The sequence below is a fragment of the Amblyomma mixtum genome, chromosome 2 (assembly GCF_055824585.1).
Source record: "Amblyomma mixtum isolate Tamu chromosome 2, ASM5582458v1, whole genome shotgun sequence".
NCBI classification, from domain to species: Eukaryota; Metazoa; Arthropoda; class Arachnida; order Ixodida; family Ixodidae; genus Amblyomma; species Amblyomma mixtum.
Window position 1 is genome coordinate 291,019,914 of NC_143013.1, and position 22,851 is coordinate 291,042,764.

The 22,851-nt window shown below is 42.4% G+C and overlaps 1 protein-coding gene across 13 annotated transcripts in view; it reads right to left on the reverse strand.

The window, feature by feature from the left end:
- The window catches only part of unc-104 (kinesin family member unc-104), a 107,927-nt gene that overhangs the window by 7,963 nt on the left and 77,113 nt on the right, over positions 1 to 22,851 (reverse strand). For 7 of the 13 annotated variants that reach the window (XM_089574354.1, XM_089574351.1, XM_089574353.1 and 4 more), the window contains exons 16-40: positions 22,384 to 22,524; positions 22,243 to 22,287; positions 21,863 to 21,940; positions 20,295 to 20,379; positions 20,128 to 20,200; positions 19,869 to 19,986; positions 18,492 to 18,646; positions 17,401 to 17,585; positions 12,719 to 12,859; positions 10,099 to 10,239; positions 9,741 to 9,859; positions 9,043 to 9,131; positions 8,484 to 8,589; positions 7,833 to 8,016; positions 7,526 to 7,616; positions 6,991 to 7,115; positions 5,209 to 5,307; positions 5,055 to 5,126; positions 3,912 to 4,063; positions 3,127 to 3,232; positions 2,845 to 2,959; positions 2,526 to 2,608; positions 2,250 to 2,374; positions 1,339 to 1,484; positions 237 to 620 (exon numbers count right to left, since the gene is read on the reverse strand). In XM_089574354.1, coding sequence (XP_089430480.1) covers positions 237 to 620; positions 1,339 to 1,484; positions 2,250 to 2,374; positions 2,526 to 2,608; positions 2,845 to 2,959; positions 3,127 to 3,232; positions 3,912 to 4,063; positions 5,055 to 5,126; positions 5,209 to 5,307; positions 6,991 to 7,115; positions 7,526 to 7,616; positions 7,833 to 8,016; positions 8,484 to 8,589; positions 9,043 to 9,131; positions 9,741 to 9,859; positions 10,099 to 10,239; positions 12,719 to 12,859; positions 17,401 to 17,585; positions 18,492 to 18,646; positions 19,869 to 19,986; positions 20,128 to 20,200; positions 20,295 to 20,379; positions 21,863 to 21,940; positions 22,243 to 22,287; positions 22,384 to 22,524 — 3,158 coding nt within the window. The remainder of the gene's footprint in view (positions 1 to 236; positions 621 to 1,338; positions 1,485 to 2,249; positions 2,375 to 2,525; positions 2,609 to 2,844; positions 2,960 to 3,126; positions 3,233 to 3,911; positions 4,064 to 5,054; positions 5,127 to 5,208; positions 5,308 to 6,990; positions 7,116 to 7,525; positions 7,617 to 7,832; positions 8,017 to 8,483; positions 8,590 to 9,042; positions 9,132 to 9,740; positions 9,860 to 10,098; positions 10,240 to 12,718; positions 12,860 to 17,400; positions 17,586 to 18,491; positions 18,647 to 19,868; positions 19,987 to 20,127; positions 20,201 to 20,294; positions 20,380 to 21,862; positions 21,941 to 22,242; positions 22,288 to 22,383; positions 22,525 to 22,851) is intronic. The other 6 variants (XM_089574355.1, XM_089574357.1, XM_089574358.1 and 3 more) reach the window with 5 other exon arrangements.

Below are 22,851 nucleotides of genomic sequence, written 5' to 3' on the forward strand. Positions count from 1 at the left end.
GTTGGACTTAAACTTAATTGTAAGTCCAGCCTTCAATCATGCTATCCAAACTAGCATTCCTTATCATGGAGTAAGTCCAGCCTTCAATCATGCTATCCAAACTAGCATTCCTTATCATGGACTCACTCTCACAAAGTGGAGATGTATCAGGTATCCAGTAACAGCCAACGTGGCCAAGTTCGAACAAGCATGGTTTCAGATGCACAGAAGGTACAGCTCAAACTTTGGCAGCATACCTTGGTAGAGCCTGGGCCCGTGGGCGGTGGCTTGCTGGGTATGTGGCTCAAGATGAGGCCAACGGTGCGAGTGGCCAGCTCGCGCTCGTGAGGCGTCATCTCCCAGGGTGCATACACACTCTCGTCCACCACCGCACCACGAGTCGGAGTCGCAGCTATCGAGGCCACTGCCGTGGGCGAGGTCAGCTGTGGGGCACTGGCGGCGGCAGCCACGGCGGCCGCAGCCTGCTGGGTGCTGGTGTTGGGTCCCCTGGCGGCGGCACGGGCCACCAGGTTGCATGCCTCTTTCTCCCACTTGCAGATGTCCTGGTGCTGGGGCGGCCCGCCGCCCGAGTCGAGACCCAGCTTCTCTCTGAGCAGCAACAGGTGGCGCACCTTCTCCACCTGCAGTTGAGAAGACATTTGCAATGTTTCTGCCTTCTGTGCACATCCACAGCTTTGCCCACCACCAAGCCTCAAATCAACTTCCTCTTTCCTGTAGTTCAGCAGCGAAAGACCGAACGGGTGATGCTAAAGATGGCTTCTCTTAAATTATTTCACTCATAACTAGACCATGGTTACAGTGTCTCTCTGGGTTTGACTGAGTTAATAATATTAGGCTTACAAAGCAGACATGTTGCAGGTAGCTTTGTGCGCAGCTTTGCATTCATCAGTGCTTAACCTGGCATATCAAACCTGCATCATCAAAGTGTTGAGATAGCGGACAGCACTGTGTTTTTGAGCTCTCTGCTGTAAGCACCAAGCTTGCTTTGCCATGTCTCATATGACGTGGCTCATCTGCCACCTCCTTGGTTGTTTGAGCAACTTGACGTGCTAGCTCGGCCTACCAGTTCTTCTGTACAGCTTCCCCCTGTTTTGCTAACTGGTATTTTATATACATCATGGCACTTGCGGATTTTTACACATGGGCATATGTATACATACACGCACATATGCTTGCATGCACTGCAAAATGGGCACGCATTTACTGAATCGATGGAAATATATAACAGAGATCAGAGATGTCTAAAACCAGAAATTAAGAAAGTCCCAGACCAGTACTGATCGCATGCAGACCAAGTCCCCAAACAACTGAGCGAAAGACTCCTCCAGAATGACTGACCTCTTCGAGACGTGTGAGCTTCTCCAGTTCCCACTGGTGGTCAAATATGAGAGAGTCCCCACGCGGCTGCCAGCCATGCAGGTTCTCTTCTCCTCGCACGTACGTTGATGACGTGTCCAGCACCCGGCGCTGCCGACGCTGCACCCCTGCAGTCACAGAGGAAGCAGGCACAACAGAGACTGTCAGGCCAGTCATTTCATCAGGACAAAAAAAAAACAACAGCACTGCATCATGTTTCATTCATAAAAAGCCATGCAGTCCTCACACTTGTTAACAACAAACAGGAAGAGTATGTTTCAAGCAGTATCTGCCATGCACTCTCCTGCCAATCACCAGGGTTATCGGCAACACTATAAGCATGTTCTTCAAGTTCTGGGAACATTTCATTTGGAATTTAGAGGAAAATGCACTTCGTGTTGCACCAGTTAAATCATTTCCCCTTGGTGACTATCAAATAAAGGACTGCTAACATTTTCTCCTTTACGCGAATGTTCTATGCACACGTAGGGGTGCCCTGCAGGCCAGTATTTTGCAGGTGTAAAAAAAATCAGCAAGCCAAAATAAACTCGCCAAAGCAGAAGCAACACTGTGTTTTGTGGCAACAAACGAGCAATTCAAATGTTCGTGCACTACTTTGCTTCAGCTTTACAGTCGCTTTGGTTCCGCACAAATTTCTAATCTAACCTGTACTCGAACCACAACCACACCTCCGCAGGCATTTTTGGAATTCCAAAGCATTTCAATCTTTACCATAGCACAGGACCAACATAACATTCCAATAATACATGCGACAGTATGATTGGCATGCATGCCCTGCACTGTGTGGCAGCAGGACGAGAAGCAGAAAATAAAAACGAAGCTGCATGCAGCAAGCCTGCACACAACTAAGAGAACAAAAAGGTGACTCCTACCCGGGCTACCTGAATCTGCCGCTCTCTTGAGGATCATCTCATAGATGCCAGTCACGTGGTTGGCATCAGCATTCTTGTAGGCACCAGTGAACAGGTGGCGCAGGGATCTTGCGTTCGGAGACAACCTGCACCCACATTCGCCCAGAAATAGCACAACCATTAACGTAAGCACAGCACGCTTTAAAGAGATGCTAACAGAAACTCTCCAAGCAGAGATACCCATGTTCCTTTAGCCCTGTCCGCAAATACAATGCTCTCTTTCTCTTGAGGACTTACCTTGGTGCCAGTCTCGCATCCCGTCCATAGATGATAAGACACAAGTCCTTTGTTATGATTGCAGGCTGCGCAGAGTTTTCCATCTGTGGCAAAACAACACAAATCAGGCACAAAAAAACTTCTAAGTCAAGATACATCTAAGTCAAGATACATCAAGATACAAGAGCACTGCGTGATTTCACATTACATTAGGAAGTAGCCAACAGGCATCAGAGCCATGAAACTCAAGTTAGACGTGTGTGATGGTACCATACATGTGTAGATTGCATTAGAATGCTAAATAAGCTGTGCAAGTCACTGTTACTGCAGCAGCACTCACCTCCAAGTAAGCAGAGATCGTCATGTAGACTCGTTCGCCATACGGAGTGACTCTGTTCAGCAAATGAGAGCTGTGCAGTGAAGAGTCCCATGCTGCTTCGAAGTGATAGAATGTCCTGCAAGGTGGAGATTGCACGTGCATGCATTTCAGGTGCCAATCACCAGTGCCAGATAATAAGCAGTGTTATCGCAACTTGAAACAGTGCAGACTAACTGCCTTAGATAACTGAAAAACACCAGAATGCTAGCCAGGGTGAGCCCAGCACCAAGACACACGGCGTACCTGTCGTCACCAGCCATCTCCAAGTAACTCCCCGGGAAGATGCCCAGAGACAGCACAGAGGAGTCGTTGTCCTCTTCCTCGCACTCTGGAGTGCTTCTGACACGACCTGCAGCAGCCATGACAGCAGTTAGCAAGTACTCCTAATAACGTCACTGCTGAAAATTTCCATGAAACACAAACCTGCCACGCTCAGTTTTCATTTTCACAGCACCTAAGAAATAGTAAGTGATAACCCTTTGCCATTAAACAAAAAGAACTTTATGCCACAAATGTGACAATAATTGAAGTTACTGCTATGTATATCCCTCACATAATAAGCATTCTTTCTTGAATGCTTTTCTGCATACATTCAAGAACCGCCCATGGCAACTCAGTGATTTTAGCATTTGGTTAATGATACAAAGGTTGTGAGATTCAGTCTCAGCCACAGTGGCCGCATTTCGATGGAAGCGAAATGCAAAAATGCCCGTATGCTGTGAGATGTCAGCGCAAGTTAAAGAACGCCAGATGGCCTAAAGTATAATGCAGCCCTCCACTACGGCATCCCACATAGTCTATCTGTCGCTTCAGAACATCAAATTCCACAATTTACAGTTTTACGATGTACGCATTCAAGCTGATGACATGCTGTGAAAGTAACCAAATGTAGTCATACTGTGCTAGCTGGTAACAAAATTATGAGCTGTAAGGACATGTTTTTGGCTGTGCAGATTGGTTTGATATGCTAACACTTCACAGCTGTGTCTACACTGCAAATATGAGAATAAGCGGAACACAGTTCTCACCAACAACCACCTCTCGGACATCCTTCCAGCAGACATTGGGCGTTTGCTCGTGGACCAGCGTCAGGCGTATGCGCCTCTGAATCCCCTGGTGGAGAGAGAACGTCCCTCTACAAGGAGCATCATCGCTGTGGTCGACCACGGCTGGGGTGTACCTGCCAAAGAGGGCAGACAACATACGTGCAGCATTGGGCCTCATGTGCAAGGAAGCACCAGTCAAGCAAAGACATCAAGACAGTAACTCGAATAACATGAAAGCCCAAGAATATGGAGAAAAAAAAAAAAAGAACAGCCAGGCTTCACTGGTCATCTTCCACTGAAGTTGTCTTGCGCTGCCAAAATATGCCAAATAATTGAGCCAGAACCTCACTGTGTGCTCCCATGGATCCCCAGTAGGCGCGCACTAATTTTTCAGCTGAGCATTATGCGTGACATACCGTCATGTAGCACGGTCATGCATTGGACATGGTTTTCCCTTTAGATCTCCAGCCTTGGTGGCTCAGTGGTTATGGTGCTCGGCTACTGACCCGAAAGACGCAGGCTCAATCCCAGCCGCAATGGCCACACTTCGATTAAGGCGAAATGCTAGAGACCAATGTACTGTGTGATGTCAGTGCATATTAAAGAACCCCAGGTGGTCAAAATTATATGGAGTCCACCACTATGGCATTCCTCACAGCCTGAGTCATTTTGTGACATTAAAGCTCATAAAAACCACAAACCAAATCCTTTAGATCTATTGTCACTATACTTCAAAGTCAGCATACAATGCTCCACCTCTGATTTTTCTTACTCCTTGCCCAACAAGTACTATCGAGAATAAAAGTTGAGTAATTTCACTAAATGCGCTTAAAAATTTCACCCTTTCTTGACTTAATGTATTGAGAAAAAAAAATGTTTCTGGGATAGTAACTTTATCCAAGCCCTCCACTTTAGATAACTTTCATTTAAAATCAAACAATGAACTGGTAAACAATCGGAAGATTTCATCAGACAGGCTTTCGAAAAGCTGCTGAGTTTCTGTCTATACAGTGGGAAATTTTGTCATCTATCGCCTGAACTGCACTCGAGTTCAGTTATCTACAGCAAGAGCTAGCTCTAGCCAACAATCTGATTAGAACATTAATGGTACCCAACACTACTTACTCGCCATTTGGAGTCAGCTCACAGATTTCAAACCACACCAGGACGTCGTGCTTTGCATAAATATGGTTTGTGCTGCAAATACAGAGATAGCATATTATCGGTATAGTGTAGAACAGTGTCCGCAGACAGAAAGGAGAAGGAACAAGAGGCTTACCTTGGGCACTGCAGTATGTCAAACTTTGGAGACCGCACAGGCTGCGAAATGGGCAGTGTTCTTGGAAACATGCGTCGAGGGGGCTGCCGCACACTGCTGCTGAAAAAAGTGGTTTGGTTCTGTACTTTCCAGCATGTCATGCTCAGAGGAATGAGCGGCTCATAATTAGGGCCCGGAAATTTAGGCACTAAAGAACCCCGAAATAGGTAGGCATCTAGGCTATAAAAAATATCGAAATAGGTGCTATAAAACAAAAATAGGCTCTTTGAATAACACTCTTTATTAATATGTACAAGATTTGTAAGTCAAGCACGGAGCGTATGCAGTCCTCAACTGAAGCAATAAAGCGCATTCTCAGGCTTTCGAACTTGAAGCTCCTTCGGTTTTCGCTAAGCATAGCTTTGTACTTTAAAAGGCTACTTTTGACATCACATGAAGTTAGTGGCGCGAACCTAAAACATGAGAGTTGATAAAGTCTTACGCCTTCAGGTGATGTGGCCGTATCGTCTCCGCGTAGAAAGTCTCTGATTTGGGAAATTATTTCTAGGCATCTATTTTTTTCTGCCAATTGTTGCATCTTCGTAGAAGCAGTAGCATCCTTTCCTTCCAGTTCCCGAAGTGCTGCTGGTACTTCTGCCAGTATACCTTCAACTATTCATCTATTGAGAGTCCAGCCTTTTCCAACTTTGTCATCCTTTCCGTCAATTTTGAGAAGTTTGCACTAATGTATGTCAGGTCTCTTTCCAAACTCGTTGCTTGCTACACTTCAAGATAAACAGTTCGTTACACTGCGTTCAAGTTACAATTCGAGAAAAACGTTCGGCGAGACCCGCGCCTTTTGTGCGTGCATCGGCGCGCGCCTTTCAGCATACATAGACAAATGTCTAAAAATTGAAAAACGGCACCAAGGACCAAAGTGCCGGATTTAGGCATTTATAGGCAAAAAATCCGGTTAAATAGGTAGTATTTCCTAAAAAATGGCAAGAAGGCAGGCAAGTGCAAAAATCCCCCGTTTAGGCATTTATAGGCATGTTTAGGCAAATGCCTAAATTTCCGGGCCCTACTCATAATACAGATTAGGCAGCAAAAAGTAACGGCACACCTCCTCGTTCATAAAAGCATTTAAAATCTTTTCTTGAGAAATCGCGAAACATGAGGCTTAGAAAAATGTCTAGAATTGTGCCCATGGTTCCCAAGTTTTTACCTGGACATACACTTGCGGGAATGATTTGAGCCTTCCGGTTGCTGAAAGGCTATGAAAACTATACATAAGAAACTGTTGGTGTCGTGAACTATACATTTTTATATGAGTAGCATGATTAAACTAGATCTAAACCTGACAACTTTAACAGGATACCTGCTCTGCCCTTGCATTAAAACACAAGCATTCATACACTGTCACAACCAAAAAATGAACAGCTGCTAAACAGGTAAAGCAATGGTTTTCTTAGACATGAACATGTAAAGGGCCTTTTTGCACCAGTGAAGATGATTGCAGATGGCTGGGCTGGGGTAATCAAAAGTTTTATGGCAGCAAAAGGCTATGTTACGCAACTGATAGCAGCTACGAATCGGACTGGCTTACTGGCAAGCATGGAACGAAACAATAAAGAAATGTTACATAAACAAGCTCATTTGCTGGTTCATCCATATGGCTACATAATCACAATGAACTGTTTAAAAGACTACTTTCGAAATGCAAATCCCTGAAGGCACATGGTTACTTGTGCATTGAACATGACTGCACACAGAAGGCTGCACAAAGAGACGTAGGATGCCTACTGTTGCTGGCAGGCGTCCCTGGAGTCCCTGTGCAATGGGTGCTGCTGGTAGTGGCCAAACACCTCAAAGACGATGGGCCGACACCGCAAGTAGTTCACAAAGGAGCGGGTCACAGTCACCGTGATCTGTGCAAAGAACCGGTATACAACAGAAATCAGAGACTGACAACAGTGATGCATGGGACACATATGCAGCAATACAAACTTTCTTCTATATGAGCAGTCAAAATCGGGAGCTCAAAAATTTTCTAGGAAACAAAAGTGATGCAATCCTACACCTTAAGATTCATACTGGAGTTACTTCAGTGCTTATCATCAAGCATGGTATGTCATCAGGGACTATGCACAAGTTTGCAGCAAACTAAACGAGTTCTGAGATTGAGCCCATAAAACTGACATTTTACACATATGGGCTACTGTGTACAAATACATGGGTGGCAAATGAATGCAGGTGTTCCTCACATATTCTGCAACCTGGTATCATGGTTTCAGCAAATGCTCTTGATGCTCTTGCAGAAGGTCAGACGGGTACTTACATTCTGGACATGGAAGAACCCAGGTGGAGGCCCCTTCACAGTGTTCTTGAGAGGCTCTGTTGAGAAAGCCTCATCATGGCGGTGGAGAAAGCTGAAAAAGAAATACTTAGTTTAAAAAATGAACTGACTCAGAAAAGCCAGTGTCTACAGAGCTATGATGACAGTCAGTACTAAAGGGGAACAAGAGAGTTTTTACAAGATGCAGCCATATCACCGTTATCTGCACAACAACACTCCCACAGATAGGTTGCCATCACACCACGGTTGAAAACGGCAAGCGAGCAGCCCAGAAAAAATGGCTGCGTACTTGAACTGGGAGAAGATGTCGGCGTACTCCTTGGAGATCCCAATGGCCTGCAGCACAGTCACCCTGAACGTGAACTCCTTGCCGATCTGCAAATGCTCAGGCAGCTTCTCCTCATCCTGGGACAGGGCAACAATGTTGTTGTTCTCCCCATCTTGCTTGTAGGCTTCAAGCCGGCTCTGCTCCTCTGCACAGGCAAAAATACAAAAGCAAGAGTATGAGCATGCGGTCGCAAGACAAATATGGAGTAAAAATTTCCAAGTATAAAAATTACCACATTCATTCCATTATGTAAAAGAAATACTTTGGTTGTATCAGAAATTTTAAGACTGACTGCTACTACACAGTATGCATTGGCAGCCACAATGGCATGTTCTATCAATTTTTCTCATCAATACATATATAAATGCTTTTATACTCAATGTCATGCAGTAAAATATGTAGTGAAATGTCCAGGTAAAAAATTACCTTTCTTCCTTTAATGTCAAAGGAATCCTTAGGTAGTATTAAAGAAATGTCAGGTTTGAAACTGCACGCATATATTTCATGCATATATTTCAAGGGCATGCATATACTATTAAAAAGAATATAAAAGCTATAAAGGAACTGAAGTACCTTCGCGCTTAAATGTCAAGAACAAAAATAATATGATACCTTGCTGCAGTGGACTTTGCTGCTGCTGCTCTTCCCCTTCCACAATGCGTTCCTCACAGCACGGTGCCTTCTCAGCACACGCAGATGCACCTTCAGTGCAGTGGTCCTGTAAGTAGTACATGCATTACCTTGCGTTATGACATTACATACATTGTTGCTTGATCTCTTTTCACAGTCACATGGTAACTTTATGCTATCATGATAACTTCCACATCAGTGACACTGCCAGCTATTCCAGCCAATAACAAAACACCACAGTTTGCGAGAGTTGTGAATGACACATTTCTTTCAGATATAATATCAGCATAGCATCACGCAGAGCAAGGCACACAAAAGAGCTAACATTGGTTGGAGAATAAGAGGCATAAGCTCTTGCGTGTACTCTAAATATAAGCCTCCATTGATAACACTTTGTTTTTGATACAATAAAAGGTCCTTCAGCGCTGGCCAACATAATGGCTGGAATTATCGCGTTAGTTTGCTTTAGTGAAACTATCCCATGAACTTATTTCCTTTGGTCCTATAAACAACAGGTTTACAACTTAGGTTATGCACTTACCTTTTTCGCGGTTTCAAACAGTTCATCATTGAAGCTGATCCTTGCTGACTGACGAACTCCTGTGCTGCAGTCTGTACTCTCTTCGTCATCTAAAGAAGGCACAAAGTACTTTCATAAAAATGTGACGCATGATGCAGTGACCAACTACTCCTTCATCTAGTAAGTCAACAGGCCATTACTCCTCAGTAGTTATGACAATTTACAGTGCTGATGGAATCAATACACTCATTTCAAGTATTGCATAACCGCATTTTGTGAATGGCTCTGTACAGTAAAATAAGAACACCTAAAATGCATCTGCATCAAGCAACTGATAGCGGATATTTAATCCTTCAGTATTACACTGCAAGATAAATTATTGTAAACAAAACTGCGTTTTAATGCAGCTTCCCTTGAAGGATATCATACTAAATCAGTAACAAATTAAAAACTAAAATAGAAAGCAAACAAATAACCTGTGATCAAAGGAGCACCAACATTAGAACCTTCTGTACAAGAACTTGGTCAAAATATTTTCTGACGCAATAATGTTGATGCTTAGACTTTTTTAGCCTACAACTAAGACTTCATCGACTAAGACTCAATGAAGTGGCAGACATGTTACTGCAAATGTGAGTTATGCACGGTACTCAGCCACTTCAATGGTATACCTTACACTGAGAAAAAGTGCAACATGTCTGGTGTAAAGCTTGACTTACCGATGACAGCTTGCACAGCAACACGCAGGTAGCCCTTCACATCACCCTTTTCATTGACAATGGCCACCTTTTGCACCAGTGGCACTGGGTACAGCAGGTTGCTGAGGTATACAAAGGCCCTGCAAAGAAGAGAAATATAGTTCTTAATTATTTCTGGTAGTTTAATACTTAAGATAAGCTTTGTTGCTGCCCCTTTACGTCACAAAGGATAAATGCAGAGTCAAATGCGACGCCAATTCATTCCCAAAGCTTCAGGCATCTTCAGCCAAGGGCATTAAGCGGGGAACTAAAAACTGTACCGCATCAATACTTGCCCTGAAGTAGCAGCGCTGCTAGTGTTTATAAGGCTGGCACGTACCTGCCAATGAGCCTGAACCACGGGAATCGGTCGTAGAATGGATCTCCGCCCGTAATGCTGCTCTCCACATTGTAGTCGGGGGATGTAGGGGACAGTTCAGCCTCGTTGTGATACATCTCGCGCATCAGCTCCAGGCGTTGCCTGAAATTCAAAGGGGCAACACTTTAGGCCAACAGTGATCCCACCTACATGATGTTCAAACACACCAGAATTGAATTTTTCCTTTAGATACAAGTAGCAGCTGTGGCTTACAAGAAAACAATTGCACATCTTGTCATGCGAAGCCTGACAATGGATCATTAGCTCTGATGCTGTGTCACAATTCATGTGGATCATTTTTTATAAGCAGCACTGACAATGCAGTAAAATGAACAACCTTTCCAAATACTTGCACTAAAATCAGAAAAGAGACAAGCATCATAAACATGATTAAAGGTTACAGTTATTAAAATATTCATTTTATAACCACTTCAAAGAGTAGCAACAGTGGAGTGCAGTTGCAGAAAAGGGCCCACAACATGAGGATGCAAATAAAAGGAGTCACAACACACAAAAGTGCAAAAAAAAAATACAACCCATGCCAAAACACACTGAAGGCATGAGTTACACCAATGCACAGCTGACGTCAGCTGTGCATCTTCGAACAGCAAACACAACTGTTTGCAGGCCACTGCCAAAAACACACAGTATGAGCATTCAGCAATAACAAATTTTTAAACGAAATGAATTTAAGGGTAATTAATACAATGAGTGCCACACAATGTGAATGACGAATAATACACAAAATAAACAGGAAATGATGGGCATATCCACAAAATATACAGGGTAAAATGCTAAGGTTATGAATCTTCTCACTGAATATTCAATACCAAAACAATTCCTGACAACTGCGATCATCTGATGGCAGTATCATTTTCGGAAAAAAGAAACACCATGGACTGCTTTAGTGGTCACATAATAGTGGTCACGAACATAACGCGATGGTATAAGATTTTAACTGCCATCTCGAATTCAATTACTTCCAAGACTCCACATCAGACATGCACACAGGATTTAAGCAATACAGTTATTATTGCATGAAACTCTCGTGGGGCACTGTGTCTCACAGTTATAAGGTTATGAGTTCTGAAGCTTGAAAGAAGTAGCACACTAAGACTGTTTCAGACATAACTGTTTGCTAAAAAATTATTTTGAAGCACATGCACATAGTAGCATACAATTTAATTAAAGGTCATTTACTTGTGTCAAATTCATTTCAAGCAATTATAGTTAGCCTTCCCTTCTGATTCAGAACCACCATTTCCACTGCCTTCAACATTACTACTAAATGGTAAAATGAAGAAAAGATACCCATGAATATATTCAAGCATCAGCCTCTTATGTGACCACTGGTGACGAGTTCTGATGTGCATTTATTTTCTAATGAAAAAAACAAAACTTACTGTTGAAAACCATGCCACAAAACTGAAGCGAATATGACAAATTGGGTACAATAGACCTCAGTGAAGGTGATCAATGGAAACCATGATGAAGACGATGCTGATAAAGGTGATGAAAGGACAAGTGCGAAGAAACAAGAATGAAGCAAATGCCTTTTCCACCATTCCTGTGAGTGACCAAAACATGCATAAACACTCGGCATAGATGATATGCACGAAGCATCACGTTCATTAGCACTCTTCTTTTGTTCCAAGTTCCGCGCTCTGCCTTCTGCAGCAGATGTAGCCCAAGACGCATAGTAAGAACTCACTGTACAAATATTTCCTTCACAGTCTCATCTCATACAGTGGGCACAAAGTTCACTGACTCTTGAATGACTAAGAGATAGGCATGTGCTTTAATGACAAAACAACTGCATGTGCTTAGTATTACACATAAAATACTGATTTGCATTACTTTAACTGCTTTCGTGCCTCTTTAAAGCTACATAACAAGCAAAATATTATTGGGAAATAAGACATGATTTATATGCATCAAGGTTTTGTCAGAGCCTGTCAGTATAGACAAACATATGCCATGAACAATAATAGCAAAATCTGTGGTGGAACTCTATGTGCGAAAATCCAATAGCGTGAAACAAGAGCTATCTAGCTGGCATTCTTTCCTTCACGATTCAGGCTTGTGTAGCAGCTAGACGTGAGGTTACATTTGACGCTGCTCAACAGCTAGGAGAACTAGGATGGATGTAACTTATCCCACGTTGATGAATAACATTTGTAATGAAAGCAATGTGAGGCGTATGGCATTTTTGCGCACTAAAAGCTGATGCATTAACACTGCCAGCACTGGACTGCACTGCAGTCAAGACGAATTCGAACTGCGATGAACACGACACGGCTAGCAGAACAGTGCACATTCCCGTTGCCACTGGCAGAAGCATAGCAGCTTGCTTGCATCACAACAAGCGAGAAGCGGAGATGAAGCAAGGTGCCCAGACAGCCAGAAAAAGCTGCACACTGGCAGACGCAGAAAAGAGTGGACGAGAAGCAAAATAGAAGACACTCGCCAAGCACGAAGTAGCTCAGCTGCTGCAGCAGTCATAAAGTAAGGGATCGGGGAAAGGGGCTGAAGCACAGAGAGGTGGCGGAATGCGTGGCAATAGCAGCGAGCGTGTAATGACCTTGTCTTGGAAGGGATGAGGCTGGACAGGCCCAGGGTAGCTGACGTGCTCAAGCACTGCAGGGGGTCCTCCCGAGATTCGGGGCTCGCAGGGGACCAGGGATCCTCATTGTACACATTGCGCATAAGCTCCAGGCGACGTCTACAGGTGGGGGGGTGAAGGGGGAGAGGCAGAAGGGGCAGCGAGGAGTGCTGGTCAGCTGTCGCGCTCCCAGCCGTCACACACTGCCCCGTGCTTCCCTGCTGCCATTTAGCGGTGCCCCAGGTTTGGTTGACTGCATAGGCCTCATGACCTTCTTACCTCACCACTACATCATCGTCTCTCTTTTATAGCCAAACTGCCTATTCTATGGATTTCCAAAACAAAAAAAAAAACATACTAGGCGTGCCCTCGTCACTATAAAATAAGTATTGCCAATGTAAAACCACCATACAATTAATATTTTTCCCATTTGCTGAAACAAGCCTTCAGTCCCAATCTAGGGAAGGTTCAAGTATGAGACCAAAGAAAACAGGTGACAGAGGCATTGATTTAAACTGCATTGCTGGGCTATTACTCAGATTTCTATGCCAATAGTAAGCACCTAAAGCTAGCTTTCCAATTTCTTCCGATACCTACATCCTAAATTTAACACCCCTGCTCCTCAATGATCAGGTTTTCTTGAGGAAAGCCACATTAAATGTTACATGAATACAAAGTTTGGTGGTCACTTGTAAAAGAATTTATTACAATGCTAAAGCAAAACTGTCATTTACTGCTGTGAAACATCTGCATAAAACTTCAGGAAGTGAAGCAATTATGGAGCTTTAGGTGAATTCAAGTGGCGATGTTGATATTGTAAGCTACTGTAAGCTACCCGTAGTATCGCATGTGTTTTTTTTTCCCTGCAATTCAGTCTACTATGTCTTGTCTGTGTCCGGACACATAGCACTACAGGTTAAGTTATCAGCACTGCAGCAAAGCCAACCAAGCATGGGGCACCATATATTGTGGGACAAGCAACATATTCATACTAAAACCCCAACTGTAGACAGAGCGCCTTGAACATTGCATAGCAAATGTGACTTTCATTCAGAAGTATATGTGCAATAGCATTTGTGCAAGCCAGACTTGTCCAGCCATTGCGAAAAAATCTTGTAACGAAGAATGGTCCACTCAATATGATACTATAGTTATTCTGAAGCAATTGTCACTTGCTTCAGAGCACGTCTTCACATTTCAAGCAAATACAAATCACAAAAACCTCGAAAAATATTTTTTTTTTGATCTGACAAAGTATGTTAAAGAGGCTGGACTAAAGCCAGAGCGGTTTGATTTACTTCATCTCAATAAACTATTAAAATAGCTGAACAAAAAATAGCCGGTACATTGTAGAAATCAACGCGCCACCAACAAAAACACAGTATGTGGCTACTTTGTCTACAATTGAGGTGGAGTCTAGACAACAAGTTTACATGCAATACGTTACCAGATCTAAAATGCATGCATAACTTCTATCTCCCAAAGTACACGCTCACACAGCAAGAAAGTTTAAGACACTACTGACATTTAACAAAGTGAAGAATAGATTCAGTAGAATGCATAAAGACCACATCAGGTATTCAAGAACCAACAACACAGCCCAACTAAAATGAGGCCCCAAAACTTTGTCCCAATGGCAAATAAGAAAGAACAGAAAGATGAAACAGAAAATATTTCTTGACATGAAACTTGTAATGTTATAACACAAAACATACAATTAGGGGTATAATCAGACAATCTATGTACATGCATTTGATGAAAATTCATGCATACGTGAGAGTTCATCTATAGACATACTGCTAAATAATGCAAGGCACTTAAAAAATATTCCATTTTAAAAAAAACCTCTGAACACTGATAAAATTTCATGCAGGCTGCACAAGTGTAGATGTTATCCCGAATTTAACACTCAACTGACACATACCATTCAGCCATTTGCCCCTTAAAATGTAATTGACTGAAGTGCTGTTAATTATGGTACAATGCATACAGTGATGCACTCATTCAATGTAACAAAGCAAAGTGTAGTCAAAAGGCATGTTTACAAATTTGAGATATAACTTTTCTTTTCCTGCGATAAACTTTTCTTTTTTAACTTCTCCTGTGTCATTCATACGCCACAGTTTAAAATAAACAAGTATTCTGGAAATATGAGCACAAGAGAATAAAGAGTGCAGATACCAAAACGATCCTGGTAAAGAGATACCATCCCAAAATTAACACTGTGTAAAGCCATTCACCTGATCCAAGCCATTTATGACAGTAGTGAAAAGTAAAATGGCTCATTCTTGCTCTTTTTGACTGTCACAGTTGTGTATACTGCTGCAAAAAAGCTGACTGGATGACTATCGTCATCAAATATGAATCTCTATTTAATAAATAAACATAATGTACTTAAACATAACAATTAACTTGCAGTTACAGTTTGCAAGCAAGAGAGCAGAAAGCAACCTAGTTTTTCTTATGTAAATACAAACTAATATATTACAAAGAATAAGCACAATAGCTTTTTTGTAACCCAAGATATATACCATGTATCTTACAGAGCAGAGAATACTTCCAAATGATGAAAAACAATGTGTGTAGCGAAAAAAATGAGTGTGCAGACAGAGGGAAATGGAAAACAAAGGATATAAGTAAACGACGCAAGGTGTACTACATATGCAGATGCAAAGAAGTTGTATAGAACAAAAAAGGTCATCACACTCTCAACAGCATCGGGAGGTGTAGATTTGGATTGCATATGGGAAAGAAAGAAACTTGAGGTTCTTAACTGCATTCTTAAAGAAGAAAATGCCAAAGCATTTAGTCTAGTATTCTCTAATGTCTAATGAGTGCCTAATGCCTGTCTTGTGATTTTCACACCAAAACTCTGGTTGGAACCAGTTCCACTGCTCTTGTATGGTATGCATGAGTTATCACCTTCTAGAATGTTGGAGTACCTTCCATTGGATCATCATATACGATTATACTAATCCGATCCACTAATCCACCTTGATCCTTTTTCTGGGATGCACCTAGGCCCAAATTTTGGGGGTCCTTAGTAATATTTGGGGGTCCTTACATTTCCAACTTTGGCGGCGCCCTATGATTGGTCCACTGGGGGTTACATGGTGTTGATAGACATCATGAACCTCTCAATTGCATTCATAGATAGTTAGGAGTCGTCATGCCCCTACTGGCACAGTAGTGCAGCCACTACCCCGGCAGGTCGCTGCTTCAAGCACAACTACCTATGGGGCTTGTGAGCCCCAGGTTGCTCTTCCTGAGCTCTTATAAGTGTCATGCACAAAGCCACAGTGGGCAGGTGGTGGGCAGTCTCCTCACAGTCTGGTAGGCAGTTTGCCACCTTGCATGGGTTGAGCAATTTGTGATGACGTCACAATTTCACCTGACCTCTCTCAACCAATCAGGAAATTTCGCGGGGAATTTCAAATTTCGCAGTACTCTGACTGGTCAACCGGGGCCACGTGACTCTGATGACATCATCAGAGAATTAACCAATCAGAGAATTTCATCATGGAGAAGCCAAAAATTTTTGCGAGACGACAGCATCATTGCTACTGCATTAAAAAAGAGCAAAAGGAACATTCCTGGAAAGCTTTGGTCTCTTCTCTTCCCCATCTTCCTAATTTTGAGCATGGCCCCGTTTTTGAGCAAGATCTTAATAATGTCAGTTTCACAAAAGCTGGCGCTCACAGTACGAAGTGCAGCCTGACTGGCTGACACAAGCAGATATGGTCACGTAACCTTTGCTGTGAATCATGTAAGGCATGTGCACACTAAAAGCAGGTGGATAGCACACCTGCCTGGAAAAATGACTGTCTAGTGCAACTGATAGCAAGAAGCAAATAGCAGCCTTCCTTTTTTTCTTGATTGACAAGTTCTAAAAGATTCCCTGACACATATGCACCCTAGTCAATTTCAGCACTGATTAAGCACATTAGTTGCCTCTGTAATAGTCCAAGAGGTGCAGATGAAACAAACATGCTGTGACGGGTGAAAAAAAAAAGAGAAGAGAAGTGCAACTACGTACAGCACTCTCAAAATACTTGAACTCCAGTTTTCACCTGTGCATAACTGTGTTAATTTGGATAAATATAACTGGAAAATTTTTCACTGTGCATTATTCTGCTACATTTCACATTACGCTTTCATGAAAGGCAATCAATGAGTTAATTAATCAATGAGCTCGCCAAAGAGTTAATATATCTGACTACTGCAATTTGATCTCTATAAGTCACTTAAAAAATAAAAATTGTAGAACTGTGCTACACGCACATGTTTTCATACAATATGCTAATCTTCAATCCATGTGCTAAGAGTCAAAGCCATCTCTTCACCACTGATATTCATTCAAAATTGGGCAATGCCTCTAATGTGTTTTCTGCATGATACCTACAGTGTGCTGAACACTGTGCATCATGGCTGCATCAAGCTGGGCGCATGGTGCCTGCACTAACCCAAGCTGTCATGTGTTTCTCAAAAGGGCATTGCTTTCCCACAACTTTCCATATGACTGTCTCACCAGACATCTAGACCATTCGCCTACAGTGCAGGATTCAAGCACGCTTGAAGCTTTTGCAGCACAATGTACAACAAAGGCAACAGCAAGAGTCGATACGACGTGCACATGTACTCCTGCATGTGCCCATACACACCTGAGCTTGGCCAGCGTCCAGTGGTGGGTGGCGCCATTCTTGGTGTCTTGCACTTCGACGGCCACCAGGGTTCGGGGAAAAGGCCGATCCTGGTCGAAATACTCCTCCGGTTCGTCACGAGGTATCAGGTCAGGTGGAAGCGGTGAGTACAATGTGTCCGTCACAAGGACAAACTGGAACTGCACCTGCACACATCAAGGCGGCACAGAAAGAGGGAGCGAATGTTACACTGCTCAAACAGAACAACATACTGCCGTAGCTGAAAACATTTATGATATGACTTAAACTATGCAAAAAACATGAAATCATGAACTGTTACTATGAAAAAAAAAGGAAAAGACCTGGAGAAAGACTGGACACAGAGCCAGCCTCAGTAAAGACGCTAGTCTTCTTGGTGTTTAGTGCCATTTGGCAGATATACAGAATTTCAAACTTTGAAGTCACTACTAAACAACAGGAAAAAAACTCCGTTGAAAGCCAAGTCACAGAGGGTGCATTAAAAGTGCGCTGTTGACAGCGCCCATCTCGGATGCTGCTTCTTAGTGCAGAGCTTTCGAGGAAGTCTGCTGAGTACCATTATAGCCATTCAAGCCTCCACAATCGAACAGTAGTAAACAAACGTACTGTTAAGGGTCACTGAAAATTTTTAATCATTCATCATGTTAAAACAAAGACCTCAGGTCAAAACTAGCACAAGCTCAACTGTATGTTAGTTGCATTATCACAAGCAAAAAAAAGTTACTCCAAAAAGTAGTTTCAATTGCATCACCCTTACTCAAACGGCATGTATGCATTGCTCAGTACCTGAGTTTGACTTGCCAATAAAAGTGAGGCTTCTGTTATCTTAGTGCTAACTGCTACGCTGCCTTTGCCATGAAAAAATGGCTTTTAAACTATGTATTAAAATATCTGCTTGATTATCAAAGGTAAAGTGTAGTGCCCAGCCACGCATATTCTATACTGCACATGAAAGAAAAAATTAACCACTTCCTCTCAAGGCAACATTATATGCCCAAAGTTCCAGTGCAGCCATAAAACAGCTATCCTTGAAGACATGTTCCTCACGGATGCTACGACAGCCGATGGATTACCTTCTTCTTGAGTTCCACACTGATGGCGTTGGCCTCCTTGAGGAAGATGGCATTGCCCCAAAGGTCGTCTCTGAGAGAAGTGAATTGGTGGTATTTCCACTTCTGGAAGGCCCACGCTGCCACCTGATACTCGTGGTCGGTCCATGGCTGGTCAACTGCATCGGTAGGCCAAAGAACAAGTACGAGTCAAAACTGAGAGACTGCTGTTATCATTCCTGCTTGCCCTGCCACACGGCACTGCAACATGTTGAATGACACTCATTACTCAGGTAGATCGTACATTGCTGTACAACTTGTAAGACACCACAATAAAGATTGCACTGGGTGCCAGCCACAGCAATATATATGGCAAAGCAAAAAATACACAGGGCCCCTCATTCTGGTTTTTCTTGATTCTTGCACACTGAGAGAGAGACAGAGACACTTTAATGAATAATGGAGAGGTCTGCCTGGTTATGGCCCTGGCATGCTACTCCAGATGAGGGTGAAAGAAGAGGGTGAAAAAGAGAGAGAGAGAAAAAGGTGACATCAAGCATACTCAACACTCACACACTCACAAACAAACATGATTATCAAAGTATGTCCACTAAACCCGTGTCCCTTAGATGACTATCAAAGTATGTCCACTAAACCTGTGTCCCTTAGAAAAACTAAGAGTGCAGCCCCCGTGCACCTGGAGCATGTTCTTGGATTCTGCACACTGAGTAAGTTTCATAATTACTGGGTTAAACTTGATTAATAGTCAGAAAATCGTCACGCTCGTCAAGCTGCCCAAGGGCAGCTTTTTTCTACGATTCCTCCATCTGTAGTGTTAGATGGGAAATAAACTTTGAAACTTTGAAACTTTGAAAATACCTTTGAAATATGTGTTGTGCTACTGCAAACAGCTTTTATATCTTAGAGCTTTTATGGCCCCTTGTTGATTTGAAGCATTTTATGTCTCAATCAGAATGAGTGTCATGGTTAATTTTCTTTTTCATTAAAAAAATAGCCCACTCAAATAGCAGCACATTTTCGCCTCCCAAATTTGAAAAACATAAAAACTGAAAAAGAAGTAGTGCTAAATATACAGTGCTGCTATCCTATAGGCCTCATAACCTAAGCAACCAATGTAGTGGAACACCTGGCTGTGTTACATTACACTGGCTGTTAGGCCTGAGATTTATGCATTAGAGATGTGATACTTTATCTGGAAAGCACCACAATAAAGAAACGTGAATCACGTATCTCACAGCATTTCCCGCTAGGGCAATGCAAGCCTTAATTCTTTAAATGTCTTAGGAGACACCATCTCGAATATTTAAAGCCCCAAAGTTTGCCTATGGCTCAGCATTATTATAAAAGCCAAAACAAGAACAAAAAAAAAAGACAACTTACACACAGCATCATCTTCAACGGTGTTTGCTTCATCTGCAGTGCAGACGCTGTACATGCTGGAGATCATGGATTGTTCCTCCACTTGTCGCTGCAAGCTCTCAATGCGTGCCTCGTATGTCTGCAACAGGTACAGGTAATTGAGAAAAATTGCACCATTTGCAATCCTACTGTTCTAAGAGCTTTTAGAAAGGCCACCACGGTTCGAACCAAAAACACAAACATCCACTCCGGTATTGAACACAAATGACCAAACACTGACCTTTCTTTCCTGTTCGAATTGCTGGTCAGCTTCTTCCTTTTCTTTCTTGAACTGCTCCTCCAGGGCTACAAGCCTAAAGATAAGAAGGGGATAAAAATGTTCAGCAAAAAAGAAAGATTGCACAACATGTGCATGACAGGCATGAGCAAGGTCGGTACAATACGCACTTTTTTTCCATTTCTTGTTTCAAGTCGATGCCTTGTTTTTCCAGTAGCTCATGCTGTGCAAAAGACCAGTCCACAGGCTCTCCACCTGCAAAGTAATAAGGCACTCGTAATAAGACGCAGAGATCTGATAGGGAGGCAACAGAGTGTGCAACCTGTCTTTTATAGATATTACGTAAGGCAACGCAATGTATTTGCAATACATAAAGTAGTCAGCATCACAACAATTTTGAAGCTGTTAAAGTTGCAGTGAAGAGGAATCTGAACTCGTCTTTCTGCCGCGGGAACTCGATCTACATGTTCTGGGCATTCTTAGAAACTTCGATTTATTGCCCTGTGTGGCCTATTTTCCTAATTAAACCAAATTAACGCCCAGCTCCCGCCTTTCTTTTTTAATTCTCCCCGTACGGTGGACGGAGTTGACCAACGTGTGGAGTGCCTTTCAGCCAGCTCCGTGAAGGCTTGCCACTTTGCCATCGGCAGAGTAATACGTAGTAATCTGTAGTAGCAAATAGTCCGCGCGTATTTTTATTTCTGCAGGCTTATTTTGCGGCTATATTATCTGCAAATGAAACTATTTATTCACGGAAACCTAGAAAACAAAATAAAGCGAAAGCAAAACCTCCACGAAGCTGGCTGAAAAGCACTCCACGTGTTGGTCGACTCCGCCCACCGCAAGGGGAGAACATGACCATGACACTGACCAATAAGAACTGACACCACTACTCGACCGGCGGACAACTGATTGGTTCTTGATCGATTAACTTTTGTTTGCATCATAATGTGCTAGCATGTACTGGTCTGTTTGGTTTTAAACGTATTGAAATCAAATATATTATAATGAAATATTATTGTATACCTCTTCAGGAAGTGTAAACACTGAATTTGCTGTTTGTATAAGTTTCATGTTCATATTCATTTTGATATTTGTTGTGTGTGTAACCCTTTAGGAAACGTAAGCACTGCATTTGATCTGGGTACAAGCTTCATGTTCATACTATTCATTTTTATTGTGCTATGAGGTCCACTGCATGATGCTGCCTGTAGGCCCCCATGGCCCAGTCAAGCTGTCTGTGACAGCTTTTTGCCTGGCAGATCCCCAACTTGTAGGTTGGAAATAAAGTGGATTTGGATTTGGAAAAAAAAAAAGGCGGGAGCCGGATGTTAATCCGATTTAATTAGGGAAATCAGCCACACAGGGCAATAAGTCGAAGTTTCTAAGAATGCTTGGAATGTGCAGATCGAGTTCCCGTGGCAAAAAGACAAGTTCAGATTCCTCTTTACTGCACCTTCAATGATAGGCAGCCTCAAGTTTTCAGCAATGACTGCTTGCCTTTTTGAAGTGATGTAAACTATGCTGACCTAGAATAATGCTCAAATTTCTGTTTCTGTAAAGGCTTACAAAGGAGAATAGCAATGCCAGTTCCATATAGCATTTAAAATCTGCAAGCATACAGCTCCAAAAGCGCAGTGGATAAATTGAAGATACAAAAAGTCGTACAGGACAGGTGGTCGGCTGAAAACAACAGAGCGTGCAAGAAATGCCAAGAACTGAAAAAAGCAGTTTTTACCATTTGAATAGACCGAGTCGTCCATCTTCATGCCCAACGATAGCATCTCAAGGCGATCACTCTCATCTGACTGGGACTCTACAACAATGACATAAAGATCTGATAAGCCCGGCCATACATCTACTATTTAAAAGCATCTATCACATAGCAACACACCAGCAAAGAGCTTCAAAATTTAAAAAAAAAAACGCATTTGTGTGGCAATTCCATTTGCACAGCACAAGTCAAATGCAAGCGTCAATTTGAACATATTTTCCTTTTTTACCTAATCATAGTTTCTTTATCATAGCACACAAGTTGAACACCACATTAATTTCCAATTCACAGTAACGAGATAAAAAAAGCAAAAAAAAGTAACTTTAACTTGTTCTTCAACTTACTTTCAGGCATTTCGACAGGTGATTTCCGCTCTCTGCTCTCTCGTGCTGTAGAATAACAAGAGAAGCACAAAAACACATCATCACCAAAAGGAAATAGCAAAAAGAGCAATACAGCAAGGAATAATTTTCTAAAAGTGGTACCTTGCTCAGGATGCTGGAATCTGAAGACATGAGACTTCCCCAATATCACTCGAGACCCTGTTTTCAGTTGAATCGAGTCAACAATCTCTCGCCCGTTGACATAAACAAGGGCCCCCTGGCATGGGTACAGGGTGACTGCGCCTGCAAAGTTGTATTTAATAAGAAGACATCATTTATTTTTGTTTGTCAACAAATGTGTAAATGCTACCTGAATTTTGAAATATTCTAGACTTGCATAACAGGTTTGCATGAAAGACGTGAACAGAAGTGTAGAAACAAAATGAAGGAAAACACTAGTACTATATTCTTTACTCATTTATATATTGCTTACTTGCTAATATTACTAGTCCTACAATTCCATCAGGAAAAAAAAAAACAATGGAAGTATTTTAGAAAACAAATGAAACCACTTTAAACCACATGGTAATGAATTGGTTTCTTATGGTTTCCAGTGATTTCCTGAATACT